General features: G+C 33.2%; 1 protein-coding gene and 1 long non-coding RNA gene across 3 annotated transcripts; one reads left to right on the plus strand and one right to left on the minus strand.

Moving 5' to 3' along the window:
* Positions 1-462: 462 nt before the first annotated feature.
* On the plus strand, positions 463-11,707 carry LOC111385023. 2 transcript variants are annotated; one of them, XM_023009387.1, is made up of 2 exons: positions 463-811; positions 11,506-11,707. In XM_023009387.1, exons 1-2 carry the CDS (start codon positions 529-531, stop codon positions 11,514-11,516), a joined length of 294 nt encoding a protein of 97 aa, XP_022865155.1. In that variant the 5' UTR covers positions 463-528; the 3' UTR covers positions 11,517-11,707. The 2 variants fall into 2 exon arrangements, with proteins under 2 accessions (XP_022865155.1, XP_022865154.1); XM_023009386.1 differs by lacking the exon at positions 11,506-11,707 and adding an exon at positions 4,276-4,820.
* Positions 3,940-6,947, minus strand: LOC111385024. Its single transcript, XR_002700997.1, has 3 exons — positions 6,601-6,947; positions 4,827-4,970; positions 3,940-4,383 (listed from the first exon to the last, which is right to left on the minus strand). It is a non-coding gene; the product is annotated as an uncharacterized LOC111385024 (long non-coding RNA).
* Positions 11,708-22,155: the final 10,448 nt, after the last annotated feature.

The following is a 22,155-nucleotide window of genomic DNA, read 5'->3' on the forward strand; positions in this document are numbered from 1 at the left end:
ACCAGACGTGAAAAAAAACAGACATTAAGCCCCAGTGTTTTTTCCCTTTTTACCCAAAAAAAAATGCGTTCTTTCTACCAACATAGGGTCCCACATGCTGACACCCATTTGAAATTGACGAGTTTTCCACCTCTCATAATTTTTACTGATAGTAAAGGAACTGGAGTGTAAAAATCTGTCAGTGGAATGGACAGGTAACGGCACTATTTTGTCTAAAATGGGAGTGGAAAGTGGGCAACACATAGGGGCTAAAGTTAAAAAGCAAAAGCCGAGAAATAGAATGGACAGAGGAAAAAACAGACACGTGAAACTTTATGTCCTGATTCAGTCTCGACCCCCATTTTGTAAAAATGAAAATTGGTAGAATAGTATTTTTTTTAAAATGAATTGTTGAAATAAAAGGAAAATTTTTTGGTTTATATGTAATATTATTTTATAGAAGAATATGTGGTTGAAATTAGGAGAGAAACAAGACTTATATTTCCTTATGCACCATTCGATGTGAATGACTAGGACAGATTGATTGGTATGTTTGTGAATCACAAGATTAAAAGTTTTTGGGAGAGAAATAGAATGAATTTCGGAGACAAGTTAATGGATTCAATTCAATGCAGCGCGCTATGTAACAGATTGAATGAATGCAGGGATGCCTGTGACTACGTTTATGATGAAATCGATTATATACAAAACAAATTGGAGACCCCAATGCCATGGATTGGCATGTATATTGCAGCAGCTTCTGTACTCTGCTCCCTTGCAATGGCAGCTGATGCCTTCCATGGTTTTCAAAGTAAAAGGCTATGGTTCCCATGTAAGTTCTTATCTTTCAATGCCATGTCTTTGACACTATTAGCTGTCTCATTGAAACTACCAGTGGATCTTACTACTAATATGTTGGGGCTTCATGAAATCATTGCACGGGTTAGTAGCCTTGTTTTCATGTCAACTGCGATGTCAAATTTTATAACATCTTTGGGATCTATGGACGATAATGAAATGCTAATGTTTGTATCCACCATATTCACATGAGTCATTATGTTTATATTGATGGTACTGGCGAAGAAATTGTGGCAACGGGTTTTATCTTTACTTCACTTGCTATGTTTGGTTCTTCTGCTTTGACCGCTCTAACTACCATAAGTTATACAGAATTAGAGTACCAAGAAATGCTCAAAATAGATTTAGATGAAGAAGAAGTGGTCGGGTCAAAATTTCCAGTTGACAAATTGAGACTAGTGGTAAATAAATATTGGATGATGGTAGTAACTGGATGCCCCCAGTTTGTAATGGCACGTAGTGTGACTTACACTGCTTCAGGATTGATGTGTGTATTAGTTGCTCTCACTTTAGCAGAAGTTCACATTCGGATGTAAATAGTATACCAAGGAGATGAGATGACTTATTCTGCCTACAAATGGTCAATTAAATGGATTCTATATTGTTAGGTCTAAAGGTGTAATTGGCGATTCTATAGACAAAAGGACTAAATTGTAAATTTGTAAAAGTCAGGGACTCAATTGTACAATGTTATAAAATTCAAGGATTTAGGGTACAATTTAGCAAAGTTGTGTGGTAGGGACTAGGGTTTGAGTGTTAGGTTAAAATCAAGAACATGGCGTCGGAGGTTCGTTAGCTGTTCTCTGCCATCGCTCGAGCGAAAAGAAGCAGAATGGACGTCGCTCGCTCTTTGCCCGGACTTCGCTCGAGCGAAGTACTGTTGCTCGCTCTCCACTCGCTTTTCGCTCGAGCAACAATGTTATATGGAAAATCGTATTTTTGATTTTTGGAAAGTTTGACACGGCCTAGAACTCCAAATTGCCCCAAACTATAAATACAAAGGCCGTGAACGAAAATAGGATGTTGCTTCATTGTACTGTCATATTAGAACACTTTCATATCATTGTGAAAAGATCCAAGAACACAACCAACTGGAGAATTTACCAATCTTATTCTTGTGATCTGGCAACCAATATTTTGGGGAAAAACATCAAGTTTGTGAAGACAAAACACCAGTACTTCTTCATCTGTTAAGGAAGGGACTCTCTCAAAGGGGGATTGAGGGAGGTGGACGACAAGCACAGGAATTGGATAAGAATATGAGGTTCTTGGAATTCCACTTGGTGATACAATCAGCTAAAGACCAGGAGGCTGCATTGGACAGCAGATTGGGCTGCAGGTGGTAGATCGGAAAGCTAGCAAGAGACTAATAGGTCTACGGCAGTAGATCGTGAGACTAGAACAGCGGGTCTGACTGGGTACGGAGTTTGACAGAACTTGTACTGACTGAATTGGTATAGTGGAACTTACTGGCTTGGTCCCGGAGTTTTACCCACGTTGGGGTTTCTCCGTCATCATATCGTGAGTTGTGTTTTTTATTATATTATTTACTTTACGCAAACCGACAGTTCAGCATAGGAATTAACTGGACTGTATGTTTAATCACCTAGATAATTAATTATAGTGATGTGTTGCTTTGATTAATCAATTCCACAGTGAGGTCGAATAATAAATTGTTTGGAACATAAACTTGGCAATATTTAAAACTTGAATTTGACGTAACATAACGTTCTTCGTGAATTTCCAAGTGGTTGTAGAACGTTCCCTGAACTTTCATATATGTTCTGTCAATTGGAGTGGCATTCGGTACTATCGCCCCTGCATTCAGATGGTTTAATGCAGCTTGGTATAAATGTTCAGATTTAAGCAGGAAAAGCTTCAAAAATGAGATGAAAATCGAGACTTATTGGATTCAAGGACTTGTGGACTGGAGAGAAAGCTCATTACCTTTACAAGTTCGACACCACAAGTGGAAAAAATTTCTTCATTCCCTAAGAAGACTAGTTCTGAATTGCTACCTTGGAGTACAGATTCTAATGGATTAGGCAAGCAAAATTGTTCTTCTCATTTCCGCCTCATTCTTCCTCCACATCAAGAAGCTGAAGATATATGTTATTGGTGCTTCTAATAATAACGGAGGATCAGAATCTGGTGGCGATGCACAGTTGGACCTTACTCGTTATGTTATTCTACTTCCAGGAGAACCTGGAATTCCCAAAAAGACTCTCAAAAACTTCTGGAATGAGGTGGACAAGATGACGGAGAAAGGGAAAAGACAGAAGCCGATCAACCTAATTGAATTTCTACATAAATCTAAAAACTTCAATGGGGGTAGAATTTGACAACGATCGAGTTCCACGTTTACATTCTCAGGAGCCTCCTAACAGCTGGTGTCTACCTTTGGTGACTCTTACATTCATCGCAATTGCACTTTCCAACTTTTCAGATGACAGTGCCAATCAGTTAGTCAAGTGTGTCGGAGAAGGCCTAACCTTGTTAAAATTTATAGATAAAAGCCTGGATAAAAATGGGGATTTGGAAATCATTAGAAAAGCAGCAGATGTTGTATGGCTAGGAGTTGATTTAGATTGCAAGTGGCAAGATAAGAATCTTCGCAAAATTAGTCTCCAAAGCAGAACCTCCAACGAACCACACTACACCAAAAACAGGTTTTCGCAACAGGCAAAAAATGTTGCGAAAGACTTACGGCAACGTTCAGGCGTGTGCTGCAAACCTTAATGTTGCTGTAGAGTATAAATATACGACAACATTCATTGAACGTTGCCGTAAACCTTTATGGCAACGTTCGTTGAACGTTGCAAAATAAGGATACAACAACATTCTTTGAACATTGCAAATAACCTTTTTGCAACATTCAAAGAACGTTGCCGTAGGTCATTTACAATTTTCTTTTTTTTTTAACGTTGCAAAAAGATTATTTGCAATGTTCAAAGAACGTTGCCGTAGGTCATTTACAATATTTTTTTTTTCCTATTTGTATAGCTATTGACCAAATCAACCACAAAATAAAAAAGAATTTTTTGGCTTGCATAAAACTGATTTAATTTTATTATATCCATACCAAATAGATAAAACATATCATTATAATAAATCGAAGAAAATTTTTTATTTGCATATTGCCCATCAAATAAACATCTTACACTCCTCTTAAACAAAAGAAAATTATTGTATAAAAGAAGATAATTTACAACTTGCTGTTTTCAAACTGTTGGGTTGGCTAGCTCTCAAAAATCCTCCGCGTTGCTTTCTTCTTGGCCTGCATCTTTCATATAGAAAAGAGCCTCCCACCTTGAAGATACTTGATACTTCGCCGTAATGCAATCTTTTTCTTTTAAATCTTCTTCTTTTAATACACATTATGGCAGAGATTCATAACGTTTAATGAACTCCATATCGTTTGCTAAATCAATACCTCAGGTGACCTTCGCTGGCAATGGATGCATCCAGTTTTGGAGTTCCATTACGTGCTGCTTCTTGCTGTTCCAAAGCTTTTGATTCAAAATATTCAAGCCATGCAGCAGCATCCTGCAATTACATGGTATATCAGTTACCCTTTCATAACATTCTTCAAAATTAATTACCTATTGATATGCATCTATTTGTAAATCAAAGCTAGTACATTTATGTATTTGAAGATGCTACTTCCCATAATAATGGGCATAGAAGTGCCTGACGGAAATTTTAGTGAGCATAAATATCTTTGACATGAAGAAGAGTTACTAGTTAAATAACTCTCTGTTATCTTTCAGTAATATAAGCCTCATTCTTTCCCTTTCCCTAGCTTTTCTTGTATCAAATAAGGTATCAAAAGGTATACTTTCCTTAAGAAAACTCTTTATCTTCTCCTTCCACCACATGGACAAGACATAGCTCAAAACAGAAAAACCAGAGTACAAGTGTAGCCTGATGGTTATAGAATTTACTGTAAACCAGTAAAGGTAAACCATGAGAGAGAATTTTGTAATTACCTGACTACAAAGATCCTCTGCTCCCAGTTTATCTTGAAGAATTTGTAATGTAGTTTGTTCATGTTGCACACTGAGGGAATATGCGTCCATTAATGAAAGAGTTATGGCTTATCCATAATGATGACTGGAACATATAAGAGGAACCTATGATATTGATAGAAGATTAAGATAATTAGAAAAGAGAAGAAAGGCTAGTGCTGTTAGAAGACTCTACACAAGGAGTGTAATAACAAACATGATCCGCCAGAATATTGTTTTCTAGTGCTTTTAAAATTTCAATCCGCCAACTTTTCCCCAGCATGTCCAATAAACAAAGCTGGACAGAAACTATTGAGAAAAAGCATAAAAGTAAGTTATCATTTAGCATTCTCCCAAAACCCAACTCAATGAAGTAAAATTTTTAAATTACTGCAAAGATACGATTCGTGATTCTATAGAATGATGGATAGTTAATCCATAAGCATAAAGGAAATAGTTAGGTATTGCACAAAATAAGTGAAACATGTGTCGTGATTCAGTAGTGAGACGGAATAGTTAATGAACCAACATACATTAAATAGTTTAATATGCACTAAAAAAAACAAATCAGCAGGTTTACGAAATCAGCCTCTTTCAGTTCTGTGCCAGTGCGAGGTTCCCCTTCCAAATCACATGGTTGATAGGTCATTGACCCATTCTATTTTGAGCTATGTTGACTGATGAAGGCTAATCCATCATCTAGCAACAAGTTTGCACTCAACCTTATCTATCGCTACATTTATCAAAACATCCAAATTTAAAATAAGGCTCAGTACAAAATTATTGATTAACGTAAATTCAAGAAAAATATTAGTTCATTTTAATATGATATAATATTTTTTTATTTGTTTCTTAGTATCCTACCAGATTTACATAATTAAATGTCTCATATAATGCAACATGAATTATTTTATAATAATAGTAGTAGTTTAAAAGTTAATCAGGTACCATTTTATAATTTTTATTATTGTTGCTTGAATTTTATGAAATCATAATCGTGGCTAATAGCCTAATACCCCTTTCAAAGGACATTAGGGCCTTGCCAGAAAGTTGGTGAAAATAATTAGAAGACAAATCTTTTCGCAGACAAATGAGATTCATTTTTTGAAGAAATTGGGTGACAAATTTTGGCTCTTGAAAGTGGTATAAAATTTTATTAACAGAGAATATACATATATAATGATATTTTATATATACATACACAACAAAAACATACAAATATACATAGCCATTCGAGAGGGCTAATCTCTCTGCACTCTTTACTACTCAATTTTCTCTCCCTTTCCCAGATCCCGCCTTCTCACATTTATAGGAATCCTAAACACTAACACAATGCATGGATGCAACGGGATTGAACCTGGCAGATGGACACCAGATAAGAGGAAGAATCACAATCTTTTGGATGCAATAAGTAGGAACACAATCCATGTATATCCAAAGAGCAGGGTAGCCATTATGACTACACTAGACAATAAATCAGAAACATACTTTGAAACTCAAAATCAAGCAGTGAAAAGGAAAATTATAAGTATCTTAAATTTTTTAGGGTAAAAATCACCAACCAGAAAATTAATGGTATTTTTAAAAGATAAGTTTTGGCGTAAAAATTAAACAAATTACAACAGATAACGCTTCGAGAATTGTCCTTTTCACTCAAATCAACCAGTGAAACAGAAACATCAGCCATTTCAAGTAAATATAATAAACATTAATTTGTAACAATCCGAGAGAGCAATAGACAAATTTTAGACTGTACAGTGCACGAAGTGGAGTAGGTCGGACGATTGCAGTTCAGCGGGGGGTTTGTAACCGGACCGGAGGTGACTGGCGAGAAATAGGCGAGTGAGCCACCGTGTAACGGCGTCTAACAGCAAATTCCGTTCCAGTGAAGCAAGTATCAGTTAGGGCAGTGAAGCGCAGCTATGCAGCAGAGAATGGGGGGAAAGCGTGAGAAAGCGTTGAAGATTTATTACCACGAAATGCTTGTGGCGGCTCCCAGAGACGACGGCATCCACTGCCATTAAGGGGAAAAAGAGTATTGTAAGAGAGGAAGTGATGAGAGACGACTAAGAGGCAGAGACGATGGTGAGGGAAGAAATTAGGTTTGTGGTTGTGTTTTAGACTTTGGAGGCTAAATTTACGTCTTTTAACAAACTAACCGGGTCCGGGTCGGGTCGGGTTCAATGGCAACGTTCAATGAACATTGCTAAAACTGATCAACGACAACATTCATTGAACGTTGCTAAAACTAACAACGGCAACGTTTATGTGAACGTTGCTGAACTTATTAATGGCAACATTCAACGAATGTTGCTAAAACTGATCAATAACAACGTTCAATAAACGTTGCTAAAACTGATCAACGATAACGTTAATTGAACGTTGCTAAAACTATCAATGGCAACGTTCATTGATTGTTTCAAAAACACTATAGCAACACGCATTGCACGTTGCAAAAAAGAAAATAACAGCAACGGTCTGTGAACATTTGCAAAATAGTTTTTTAGCAACATTCATAAAAAAAAAAAAAAAAAAAGACGTTAAATCTTAATTTTGTCAACCAATGGCAACATACATTTGCTGAACGTTGCAATAGACCCTTTTTAGCAATGTGCAATTAATGAATGTTGTCTTTTACATGTTGCAAAAGGCCTTTTTTCTTGTAGTGCCATTAGAAGAGCTTTCCAGTGATGTTGAAAGTACTGTTAAGAGGTTCCTCAGAGGAGAAAACAATTTCCTAATGGATAAACCTCTGAATTGGCCAGCTAAGATTATAGCTACTAACTCAATGTACCGGATTAGTCGAACTATTTTGGTGGCTAGTGGTAATAATGAAACCGATGAGGGACTATTTGACCATTTATCCATTATGATTGCGGATATATTGGCAGCTTCCCTTACCAATTTACCACATGGTATAATTACAAAATGCCACCATAATTCCCTAAAGGAAAGGCAAAAGAGTGTTCGTCAAGCTGCTCTCCTTTTTGGTAAAACAAAAGAAATTCTTCAAATTCTTCAGTAGCGAGAGATACCAAACTTGGATCCTGGTAAAGCAACTTATATTGATGAGTGGCGTACTTTTATTGAGGAAGATAATGGGAATTCCCTGGCCTCAATTTCAAGTATTGGAAGTGAAACCCAACAATCCAATGAAGAACATGTAGCTATTGAACTTGAGAACCTACGCTAGCAGGCAACAAAGTTACTTAGTTTACGTCCAACCTTTGCATGATTATACCATCCTCCTCCTTCTATGATTAGCATTGTTTTTTCAATTATCTTGTTTTATTGTTGTGTTGTTATTCTTGCTTTGTCCCTCGGTTGTTATAGAGTGTGAATGTTATTCATTCTGGATTTTCTTCTGAGGATGAGTTTATCACTTCTTATTTGCACTTTTCATCCATGATATGGATTTCTCTCAGACCTCTTTGAGCTGTAATAAGCAATGGGTTTTATCTTTATTTCCATCATTATGTTTTATTTAAAATATTGATTGCAATTATTTGCTGGAAATAAATTAAATGCTAAGGGGATTTTGATCATAAACTAAAAAATGTGTGGACAAAATGGGAAAACAAATGTTTAACACTTTTTCCTACTTTTTAAATTATATTGGAGATATGGTAGGTGTGATTGACGTGTTTAGAAATGCTCCTAATGAGTTTTGTCCAAGTTAAACATACTCGAGCCACATGCATGGCGATGCAAAGTAAGCTATGGGGCACGAATGGAGAGTGTTGGTACACAAGTATTTGGTGGTTTACAAGTTTGAAGTACTCGATGAAGATTGCTAATTTTAGTTAATAATCGTGATCGACTTGGACAATTGGGATTTTATTTAATTAAACATTGATGATAATAATATTAAATGTTGGAAAATTAGGGTTTAAAACATAGTTCGTTGCCTACTTTATATCAATGTTTCATTTTATTTTTATTTTTTGCCACGAAACAATTTTTTTTCCCAAGTTTGTCACTAAATTTTAATTTTTCTTTTATCTCTCGAGAAATGGAAAAGTGTCTTGTTGGACGTTGTATTGGGAATCTACTTAATAATGCACAGCGGAAAATAAAATAAGTTTTGATTCCCACCAAGAATCTCTTTGTGTTTAGATAGATATTGTACATTTCTTTAATTCTGCAAATTCATTTGCTGTTCTTTTGTTCCAATAATCTTGATCTGTCACCCACAATTGTTCAATTGTCCAGCCTCTAATGAAAATCCACATATGGAACAAGATTGAAAGAGAACCAGTGTTTACTTTTCTTGTACTAACGAGAAGAATGAAGAAGTCTCTCTAATTCCAAACCCTAGCCACTTATTTATATATAAGCCCAAACAGGCTTAACCCATCTCCTGACCCAGTCCAATATTCAATTAACTCATTTAATTTAATTCGGTCCATGAATTAATTAATCTACGTAATTAATTTAGTCAACGCTTGTTAAATTAATTGATCGATAAATCTCAATCTTCTAGTTCTCCTTTTGTTTGTGGCTCATTAGGTTCCCAATTACGATGTCTAACGACGTGAAATATTATTTTGATCTAATCTAAATTGATAAATCAAAACATCCTTTTAGTTTATCACAGATCCACATTCACCGTCGCAGATTAACATTTAACAATGTGTCAAGGCAATACATGTGATGAGAAATGTCACATGGTATGACAAAATCAATCTCGTTCGTTTACTGTGAAGTTATAATCTATTCGTCAATATGATCTAATCAATTACGAGACATGGAAGTATGTTAATCCTGATTATTGATCATAACGTTCATTCCACTATTAAGTAAATATAAATCGAAAACTCATTTTCGACTTCTGAATATACCTTGGCCAAAGATTTCGTTATCGACTTAATTGAATGAAATGTAGATCATAATCTCTTACTATTTAAGAGTGACAAATCCTCTTTTGGTCATTCACAACTTTCATACAATTCTTGATATACTCGAACAATGTAATATTAGCGGCCCTTGGCAAAGCAACATCCAACACCACCAAAGTATAACTGTCCTCATATAAGGCACCATGATGACCTCAAGTCAAATGACCAATTTTACTACCTAACGTTAGAGATTAACCACTGGTGCTCAGATAGTTATCCATGTTGAATCTCTCAACGTGTCTCCAATGTTTTGTTCTATAACTGTAGAATCCCGAATTTTTTTAATTAATTCGTATATATTTTATTTACCATTTAATAGGAATGCAATGTTTGGTTAAGTCCTTATGCAAGTTAATTGATTATCTCTATAGTTGTTTTAGATCTATATGGACATCTTATTAGTTGAGGGACCGAAGTGAAAATAAATATCGAATTCTTTTATACTTTATTAAATGGGCCAAATAGTTAACTATTGAAGAAGTTAGATTACCCTACCAATATTGGGTTCATTTTGAAGCTCATAATAAATGGCGAATTATGGACTCGGGAAGAATTTAATTTGAATAAGTTAAACTCGAGTTATAGCCAATTAAGAAAAACTACTTAGTTAATAAGATTAGTTGCCAATTCGGACTAAATTACTGTATTAATATTAGGCTCACTAGATAGCTCGTAATTAATCATATATATTAGACTCGAGAAAAATTTGTTTTGGATAAGTCGGGGCCAAGAAATTATCGTTTAAAGAAGTTGATGGAAGAAAAAGAAAATTAGTTTTCAATTTAATTAAAGTCTTCGAATGAAATCGTGTTGTTGCCAAATTTTTTTTTTTTTTTTATCTTGTAATTGTGTATCTTTGTAGGCATGGTAGGTAAGGTAGGCTTTATTTTAATATTAGTTTGCTTTGATTTTGGAGAAAGAAAATGGTAGGTTTTACGTCTTTGCCTTGATTTTGGTGAGTTGTCAATTAGTTGTAATTTAATATCAATTAAATACTTAGTTTTTTGAGAATTTATAAGAGGAGCATATCACGTGGAATTTGAACTTTTTAATTGATAGGAATTATGCATGCAATTTATACACTTTTTTTCACGTGTCCATAGAATTATGCAATCATTGTGTCTCTTGCCAAAAATCTAATAAGGAATCTCCTAATTAGTTTATATCAATTAGGGAATTGGACCAAATTCTGGGAAACTTTGGACGAAATTTTTGGGGTAATTAACCGAAATTTTTGTGATTTGTTCTAAAGTGATCACACCACACCACTTTTGTTCTACTATATATATGACATAAGACCTAAAGCGTTTTACAATTAATTCCTCATTCTGCAGTACGCTTCAGTCGTCCATTATCTCTCCCTCTTTAAAATATTCCTCCATATTATTAAGATTTTTTTTAAGGCTTTGGAATTGCAATCACGTTTTTTGCAATTTTGTCCTCCACTTTCATCTTCAAAAGGTGAGATGCTCAGTGCTATTAGTGGTTTTTCCACATCTTTTCAAATGTGTTATTATGTATGAATTTAATTACTTATATTCAGGCTCCTAGGGGAGAAATCATGATATATTTTAAGGCACAATTTAGCCTTCACGTTATTTTGCAGCGCTTGCTAGAATTATCATTTGTCATGGTATGATAATTCTCATTGTATATTGATAAGAGAATTTATTCGTAATTTCATATTTGACTTGAATATGGAGTAGCAATTATCTCATTGAGTATAATTCATTATATTCATCCCCTTTATTTACAATTTTCAGGTAAGAATTAGTATACTGGACGGCGGTGAATGGATTTGCTATTGGACCAACGACTCATCGTTCATGAAGTACTTTAACTTTCAGAAACACTAGAATTTTAATAATAGTGGGTTTTTTTTTTGACTCAATTGTGAGTACTTTAAAAATTTCAATTAGTTCTAATTGTTCTAATAATGTTTGATGAATGATATGTTTTCAAACATTCCGCATATTTTAAATTTATCTTTTGATTAAACGTTATTCAAATTATTTTTTTTTACAGAATTTTTTGTTATATTAAAACTATTTATTTCAAGCCCTCTGATATATTTATGTTTCGAAACGTTTCAGGTTATTAGAATTCGGGGCGTTACAATAACAAAACATCTATGCGTTCATTTAAGTATTATCACACTTTAGTTTATGAGATCAGCTACTTACTTTACAAATAATAAATGCCACACGTGGTGATCCATCCTAAATAACGATATTCGTTTCTCGTTATTACTTACGACCACGGACAATTTAAGATTCAATCATATATAATTTGTATCTCATAATCACAACTCCTTATGATTAACAAATTATCAATATTTGAATTTATGGACTCTATTATTTAATTTAATTGAATATTAATTAAATAATAGATCTGTCATAAGATTACATCAATTATATATTAAAAGTGATTATGTCCAAAGTTGATTGGACCTAGGCATAACACTTACACATTGTACTATCATTTTGAAAGTATTCGAAAGCACAACATAGAAATCGATTGGATTAAACTAGTTGTATACACTTGGCGTACATAAAATTTGACACTTCAAGTGTTGCCAAAATCCGTGTAATTGATTATTTAAAGTGTTGTGATGATCAATGTCTAAAAAAATGCCATCTCATAAGAATGCAAAAACTTTGTGTACATGTAACTAGATTGAAATCAATTGGATAATTAGGGATAAAATAGAATATTGGACTAAATAATGGTGTACGATACCACCAACATAATATTTATTGCAAATTTCATTAGTGATACTCACTAAATTGATTACCGAATTTTAATTTCTCTCAATTAAATAAGTGAAGTCCAATTTAGTTTCAACTAAATCACTAAAGTGCAATTTTCTTTCAAATTTCGACTTGGAAAGTGATGAAATTGCTTAACTAGTAGTCACATCCCAACAATGTTTTCACGTATTCATCACATAACATGCCAACTTAACACAATAGCACGTCATAAAAGTCTTAAAAACACATAAAAAAGACCTATTTTAAACTTTTTAATCTAGAAACATTATTACGGAATAATGATGAAAAGCTTATTATTTCTGTTTATAAAAATACTAAGTTGAGCTGTAGAAAGAAAATATGGAATAATAATGAAAAGCTTTAATTAAAATGGCTTAATTTATGTAAAATGTCTCAAATGTCGATATTATGAAAGATCAAAGACGGATATAGGGAGGGCTAGGCTGGGCTGGGCTGTAGCCCCCCCCTCTCAGGTCCAAGAATTTTTTTTAAGGAATTTTTTATTTTTTTTGGGGTAAAAAATCAGTTTTTTATGTGTAAAAATTTTTTTTCCACATGGTAGCCCGATTTAAAATTTTGTAGTCCGGTCGTAAATCCAATCCTGGATCTGTCCCTGTGAAAGATCATATATTTTTTTTGTAAACTTCACGATGGAACCTATTTTTTACCACTTTCAAGAGATGAATTGAGCAATAATTAGTTTTATTCTGCACTTTCTCATAAATGAGGAATAATTTGACCTTCTAAATTCATGAACCACGCACTATCTTATCTTAATTCTAAGTGAAAAAATTTGTTCTGATGCAATGTCTTCTTCTGTGCATGACCCATAGTCCATTATAGTTACATTTTGGTGAATTGTCTATATCCTTTGTTTTATGTATATATATATGCACTAAAATGTGCATGCAATTATTTTGCAAAATGAAATTGAATAGAATTTTCATTTACTAAAAATGTAGAAGAATGATAATTTATGAAGAGATAAAAATGAAATGAGGTATGCTGAATGCAAATCTTCTGAAGGCATATTTGACCCTCGCACTATTGTTAATAGGATCAAACACAAACGTCTATATCCCAAGATACAACACTTCTTCCTAAATTAATAAAATATAATATTAATTTTGTTTGATGGACTAAAGCTTAACCCTACTCTTCCAAACTGGATGATATCTGTTATTATTTGGGTTGCCTCGCTATTTCTAAAGAATTGGGCCTTTCTAATTGGTTTAGTACCCGGCCCATTACCAAAAACGTGTCCTTGCAAATAACGCTTTGGCCTCCCTCAAGTGACGCCATCTGCCGTACATGTGGCTTCTTGGCCGCCCTTGATCTGTGATGATTGGTTTTGAGTATTTAACTCTGGGCTCTTCATTTTTCGGCTGTGCAGTTCTTTCTTTCTCTCTCGAATGTTCTATCTGTGTGTATGAACTAGGGTTCTTTCAAATTGGTAACCATTCATCTTCGTGATGATTTCTCTGCAATTTAGTGTTTAGAGTTGTATACAAAGTCTTTGTGTAAGGTTTAGTGTTACCATATTTCAAATAGAGAGGCTAGAAGGAAATTGAAGAAATCTGTAATTTCTTCATACATTTGTACGGTTCTTGGTGATTTAGTGGATCTAGAGCTTAATCGCGCAGTCGATGCTCAACGGGTGAGTAGGTTTTTTTGACCGAACATCCGGACCCTTTATAGGTGAAAAATTCTCTGTGTTCTTGTTTCTATTTTCTGAAATCCGTTTTAAATTTCTCAAAATCGAACAAACACGTTGATGAAATACCAACAAGTGGTATCAGAACTGGTTTCGAAAAATCTTTCTTCTAAATCTATTGAAATCTCATTTTCTGAAAACCCTAGTTCTTCGATCTGCTAAGAACCAACTGCTGGTTGGATTATCCTTTTAAAGGAAGGGTTATTTTTGTGGGAAATTGTTTCTCCCTTACTCGGTACTCTAGGGTTTGTACAAATTTTTTAAAAAAAGGGGGATAACTGTTAAATTTTTTAAAAACTCGTACTTGACTCGGTCAGATCTACTATCCCTGATGAGTTTTTTGGTTAACTCTGTTTTGAACTCATACTGAGTCTTGTCGAGCTGAGTCAACTCGTTTCGATTTTTACCGAGTTTTCTAACTCATTGCTGAGTGCTACTGAGTCTCTGTGACTCGTTGATTGGCTGACCTGTGCTGACGTTCTTGAATCATTTCTGGTAATCTGACAGTATTTTCACTCTGAAATCTTGAGATTTCAGATTCCGGTAACATTTGAAACACCCTTCTTAATTCTGAAATCTATTTTTCGGTTAACTTGAACACGGTCATTAAAGTCAGTAACCTGCCATTGCTTTCCTTTGTCCAAGAACCCTTGAGGATCTGGGAATCTGAGGGAGCCGCGAACTCTAGGGTTATAACTCCTTAGACCAAAGTTCCAACTAACTCCTGTATAAAGAAGATTTGATTCTCTGTAATCTTTAATAATTGCATGATAAGCAGAAAAATTAAATATCTAATTTGTACTGTTTTTCATGCACTGCAATTGTATTATATAACTGTCTGCATTCATCTTGTGTATTGTACAACTGTTATTTTGTGAGTTTATTTGTCAATATGTCTACTATACAAAAATTTGAAGTGCAAACTTGGAATGGTACTGGGGATGTTAGCCTTTGGCGTCAAAAAATGAGAGCATTATTATTGCAACATAGGTGTGCTAGGGCTTTAGATGGCATCTGGGTTGCTGAAATCAGTGCCTATAGAAGGCAAGAACTTGATGAAATAGCCTGGAGTACTATTTTTCTACATCTCTCTGATAGTGTAATCAGAAAGGTTGGGAAAACCACTGACACTCAGGCTCTATGGACTAAATTGGAAACCTTGTACTTAACTAGGACTATGCCTAATAAATGCTATCTACTTAGGCACTTTTATAACTTCAGATTTGATAATACATTGAATCTAGAAGAAAATATTGATAAATATACCAAACTAATCCAAGATTTAGATAATTGTTATGAGAAAATCTCAGATGATCAACAGGCTGTTGGTCTATTAAATTCACTTAGTGAAAGATACAGAGATATCAGAAATACTTTAGAATATGGGAGGGAAAGCCTTACTGTTGATATTATCACAACTGCCCTTAGAAATAAGGAACTTGAACTAAAGTCAAAGTTCAAAGATACAAAAATTGGTGAGGGACTCTACATAAAAGAGAAACAAATCCAAAATAAAAAGAAGAATGTATGTAATTACACTTCTTCTAATAAGGGCAGATTTCAGAAACCAAGATATAAAGATAAAAATAAAGGTCAGAATAAAACCAAAAACCAAGTCAGGAAATGTTACTATTGTGGAAAGACAGGACATCTAATCAAAGACTGTTTTAAGAAAATCTTTGACTCAAAAGGAAGAAACAGTCCTGATGATACTGCAGCTCTAGCCTGCAATAATGAACTTGATATTCAGGGTGTTGTTCTTGCGAACACACCTATGAGAGACCCAAATGAATGGGTTCTTGATTTTGGATGCACATTCCACATGTGTCCTGTTAAGGAATGGTTTGCTAAATTTATTGAACTCAATGGAGGTCAAATTCAAATGGGTAATGACATGAGCTGTCAAATTAAAGGCATTGGAAAGTTGAAACTCAAGTTAACTAATAACTATTTACTTGAGTTAAATAACATAAGATATGTACCTGATTTGAAAAGAAATCTAATATCCCTAGGGGAATTAGATGACAAATATCATATTATGATTCATAAAGGGCTTATAAGTATAAATAATGACCATGAGGAAGTCATCACCTCTCATAAGACACATGGTATTTACACTATTATTGGTGAACCTATTTTAGGTTCCACCTCCACAGCTGTAAATCCTAAAACAAATCAATCTCTAATCTGGCATAAAAGACTTGGTCACATTTCAGAAAAGGTCTTCTTCTCTTAAATAAACTTGGCTGTTTTGGAAAAGATAACATTGAAAGGTTAGATTTTTGTGAAGACTGTATCTTTGGAAAACACCAAAAACAATCTTTCAAACCTGGAATTCATAAAACATCATCCATTTTAGAATATTTACATGCTGATCTCTGGGGACCAGCCTCTGTAAATACACTGAGTGGTTTTAGATTTTATCTACTAATTGTAGATGATTTTTCAAGAAAAACATGGACCTTTCTGTTGAAACAAAAATCTGATACCTTTCAAATCTTTAAACAATGGAAGTTGATTATTGAAAATCAAACCAATAGGAAAATTAAAGCACTTAGAACTGACAATGGACTCAAATTTTGTAATACTGAATTTGATTTCTTTTGTAAAGAAAATGGTATATTAAGGCACAGAACTGTGACATACACTCCGCAACAGAATGGTGTTGTTGAAAGAATGAATAGGACCTTATTAGAAAAGGTCAGATGTATGTTACACAGTTCTGGCTTACCAAAATTTTTCTGAGGAGAAGCCCTCAAAACTGCAACCTATCTTATAAATAAAAGTCCATCAAGTGCTATTAACTTTCAAATACCTGAAAAATTGTGGTCATGAACTATACCAGATTACAAAAAATTAAGAGTATTTGGCTGTGTTGCCTATGCTCATCAAAATGAAGGGAAATTGGAACCTAGATCGCAAAAATATGTCTTTCTTGGTTATGGAGAGGAAACCAAAGGATATAGACTTTGGGTGAAGGAACAGAATGGTTTCAAAGTTATTATAAGCAGAAATGTCATATTCAATGAAAGGGATATGCCATGCTTAAATTCATCTGGACCAAAATCAAATGAATCTACAATCATAAAAGAAACTGTTCTAAAAAATCAAATTGATAGCCCCATTGATCATAATGATCAGATTGAGGTGGAGACCACTCAATCTGAAGCTGAAAGTGATCTACGTGAACCTGTATTTGAATCTGAAAATACATCTCTTACTGATTATCAACTAACAACAGATAGGGAGAGGAGAAATAGAATACCCTCTACCAGATTTAATACTGATGAATTTGTCACCTTATTTTCTGGTCTAGATACTTTGAATTCAGAACCAAACACCTATGAAGAAGCTGTTAGTTGTCCTGATTCAAGTTTCTGGAAGGAAGCTATGGATGATGAAATGAATTCTCTGATAAAAAATGAAACTTGGGTCTTGGTAAATAAACCAAAAGACAAAAGGATAGTTAATTGTAAGTGGATCTTCAAAATAAAACAAGGTGACTCTAACTCAGAACATAAGAGGTATAAAGCTAGATTAGTAGCAAAAGGCTTTATCCAAAAAGAAGGTGTAGATTACAATGAAATTTTCTCTCCAGTTGCTAAATACACCTCAATCAGAATCCTTCTTGCATTAACTGCACATTTTAACTGGGAATTAGAACAATTGGATGTCAAGACAGCTTTTCTTGATGGAGAACTTGATGAAGAAATATACATGAACCAACCAAAGGGGTATCAAATAAAATCAAAAACTCAACAGGTTTGTTTATTGAAAAAATCACATTATGGGCTTAAGCAAGCTCCTAGGCAGTGGTATATTAAATTTTACTCTTATGTGAAAACCTTGGGGTTCATGAAAAGTAATTATGATTCCTGTTTCTTCTTCAAGGGATCTGGTAGTCCTGAATTCATTTATTTGCTATTGTATGTTGATGATATGTTACTTGCATACCATGATAAATCTGAAATAGAATCTGTCAAGTTTAAATTGAAATCAAAATTTGGAATGAAAGATCTAGGTAAAGCTAAAAGAATTCTAGGAATGGATATAGAAAGGGACAGAAATAATTACATGCTATGTTTAAAACAAGAAAACTATGTAAAGAAAATTCTAGATAAGTTTTCTATGATTGAATGTAAATCTGTATCCCTACCCCTTGCACATCATTTCAAAATATCATGTGATCAGTCACCAAAAACTGAAGAAGAAATTGATAGAATGAAAAATGTTCCATATGCTAATGCAATAGGATCTATAATGTATCTTATGGTATGCACTAGACCAGATCTAGCTCATGGAATAAGTATTTTGAGTAGATTCATGGCAAATCCAGGTGAAACTCATTGGCTAGCAGTTAAATGGATGCTTAGATATCTAAAAGGATCGTGTCAACTAGGAATAAATTTTAAAAGATGTAATGTAGGAATAATTCTGAAGAGTTATTGTGATTCAGACTTTGCTGGAGATTTAGACAAAAGAAGATCTACTTCATCTTATATTTTTACTTTGTGTGATAGCTGTATCAGTTGGAAATCACAACTGCAGAAATTAGTTGCATTATCCTCAAAGGAGGCAGAATATATTGCTGTATGTGATGTTGTTAAAGAATGTATTTGGCTAAAAGGGTTATTAAATGAAATTAGTTTTCAAAATGATTCTGTAAAAATATATACTGATAACCAAAGTGCTATACATTTGAGCAGAAATCCAGTATATCATGATAGAACAAAGCATGTTGACATAAAATTCCACTTCGTGAGAAACATGGTTGAAAAAGGTATGATTTCTTTAGTCAAAATCCCTACTGACTATAATCCCTCTGATGTAGGTACTAAGATACTTCCTTTAAACAAGTTCAAAAATTGCTTAATGATTTTGAATATCTCATAAGATTGACAGTTAGTCATAAACTAGAATCTTAAGTCATGTATAGAATTCAAACTAATTTCAATTTTTTTTTTTACAGGTTATGAGAGCAAATGAAGCTAGTGCGATCTCTAGATCCATTAATTAAACAAGAAATAGCTCATCAAGGTGGATTTTGTTATTATTTGGGCTGCCTCGCTATTTCTAAAGAATTGGGCCTATCTAATTGGTTTAGTACTCGGCCCATTACCAAAAACGTGTCATTGCAAATAACGTTTTTGGCCTCCCTCAAGTGAAGCCATCTGCCGTACACATGGCTTCTTGGCTGTCCTTGATCTATGATGATTGGTTTTGAGTATTTAACTCTGGGCTCTTCATTTTTCGGCTGTGCAGTTCTTTTTTTCTCTCTCGAATGTTCTATCTGTGTGTATGAACTAGGGTTCTTTCAAATTGGTAACCATTCATCTTCGTGATGATTTCTCTGCAATTTAGTGTTTAGAGTTGTATACAAAATCTTTGTGTAAGGTTTAGTGTTACCATATTTCAAATAGAGAGGCTAGAGGGAAATTGAAGAAATCTGTAATTTCTTCATACATATGTACATTTCTTCGTGATTTAGTGGATCTAGAACTTAATCGCGCAGTCGATGCTCAACGGGTGAGTAGGTTTTTGTGACCGAACATCCAGACCCTTTATGGGTGAAAAATTCTCTGTGTTCTTGTTTCTATTTTCTGAAATCCGTTTTAAATTTCTCAAAATCGAACAAACACGTTGATGAAATACCAACAATATCAAATACTAAACTATCAAACACTAAAACTTAAAAATAATTTGAAAATTTCTCTATCGAAATTTGGAGAGAGGAGGAATTTAGAAATCAATTATTTTGAGATTAATTTGGAGGGTAGAAGATTAAATTAAGAGGATACAATTCATGGATTTCAATGTGTCTATTTGAAAATGGTTGCATCTTTTGATAGAAATACATTTGGACCATTAGATCACACCATGTTGTGACGGATACATCACACCCTACACAAAGGTTCATGACTTTTCATTATGCACATCTTACACTTGAATAGACACATCTAATCAGAACAAATATGATTCTTCAATATGCACATGTTGCATTTAAAAAGTTGTGTCTAGTAATCACACCCACTAGAAACTTAATCCAATTCGCATGTATTAAGATCATTATACCATTAATTCCAACTGTAAGGAAAATTCTACTTTGGGGAAGACTTATTTCTTCCTGCCTCAATTTTTCCATTTTCTTCTGCATTATATTTCTCAGATGGTTCGGGGAAACTTAAAGAGTTTCTTTCTCTCTTCTTGAGCAGGATTATTTTACATTTGAAATCTTAGCCCTTGTTTGAGCTACATTATTTTAGAAAAATTGATGAAAAATGTATGGTTAAAATATAAGAAAAAGTTTTGGATTTGCGTGTAATATTATTTTATTGAAGAATGTGTAGTTAAAAAAAATGTCAAATCACTATTTAAGAATATATTTTTTCCAAATAATGTGGATCAAACAGGGCCTTAATTGGCCCATCCAACTTTAATTTGGTGCAATCACATCTCTCATGGACATAAAATATTGATGGCAATTTGATTTATCTTTCGTTTTTTGGTAAATAGTCAACATTGAGTGTGCGTTTCATGCTATTATGAAAAAAAATAAAAAGTAAAAATAATATTTGTATATGCGTGAATGTTAAATAATTTATAATTTACACTAAGAAATATATAGGTGACAATGAATATAAAACTATTTATTTAATTTCTAGTCCTTCTTTGGTCCCAATTATTTTCAAAATATATTTCTCTCTTTTATTTTCAGTACACATTCTTCAATAAAAGAATATTACACGTAAATCCAAAGTTTTTTTTTAAACCACACATTCTCTATCAAAATACTATTAGAAATTTCATTTTCCAAAAAAAATAAAAAAAAATGGAGCTCAAACATGCTCTAATGAAGTAAAATCGGATGTCAATTAGCATATATGTACGTGAATAATAAAATGTATTTTTGAATGTAAAATTCTAATTATAAGTTAATTAGAATTAATAACACTAAAGTGCATAAATGAATATGAATATTAATTAAATGAATGTGAATGTTAATTAATTGAGAATTAATAATACGAAATCCTTACAATAATAAAAGTATACATGTGAAATGAATCTATCAAATATACAAGTACATTGATAATAACTTAATGGTTAAATAAATTAAATGCATACTGAAAAATAAAAAACAAGGTATTATTTAAATAATTGAATTATAATAGGGCTAAAATCGTCCAAAAATAATTCTTACTTGATGTGATATTTAATTCCAAATTAAGTAAAAGTGGGAGTAAATTTATATACATGGACGTGAATAATCAAATATATTCTTGAATGTAAAATTCTAATTATTAGAATTAAGAACACTGAAATGTATAAATGAAGATGAATATTTAATTAATTGAGAATTAATAATAGGGAATTCACATATTAATGAAACGATATAGGTGAAATAAACCTTCCAAATGAACATGTACATTGATAGTAACTTAATGGTTAAATAAATTAAATACATATTAAAAAAAAAGTAAGGTATTATTGAAATAATTGAATTATTATATGTTGAAATCGTCCAAAAAATTATTTTCACTTGATGTAATATTTAATATATTATAGATATGTTACCTAATCAGGTCATAGTTGCAAAATTTAAAAGTATACACCACTTCAATATAATTTGGAACACGACAAATTATTATAAATTTTGTAACCATGAAAAATGGTATTGACTCATTAGTCACATAAAGAGTAGGTAGAAGTAGGTCAATCGGAATAGAGTCATGGTAGATAACTAGAAATAGGTCAAGTTTCAACACCCGAGACTGCGTACCAAGTCAACTTGTCCTAACATTGATGGGTAAATTGAAGTGAAGGTCTCTAACTTTTTGAATTGGTGGAAACAGATCCCAACTTTTTATTTTCGATTGACATTAAAAGTCAAAAGTCAATCAATAAAAAGGAAATTCATAGAGAAATACAAC

The sequence above is a fragment of the Olea europaea genome, unplaced genomic scaffold, assembly GCF_002742605.1.
Source record: "Olea europaea var. sylvestris unplaced genomic scaffold, O_europaea_v1 scaffold307, whole genome shotgun sequence".
NCBI classification, from domain to species: domain Eukaryota; kingdom Viridiplantae; phylum Streptophyta; class Magnoliopsida; order Lamiales; family Oleaceae; genus Olea; species Olea europaea.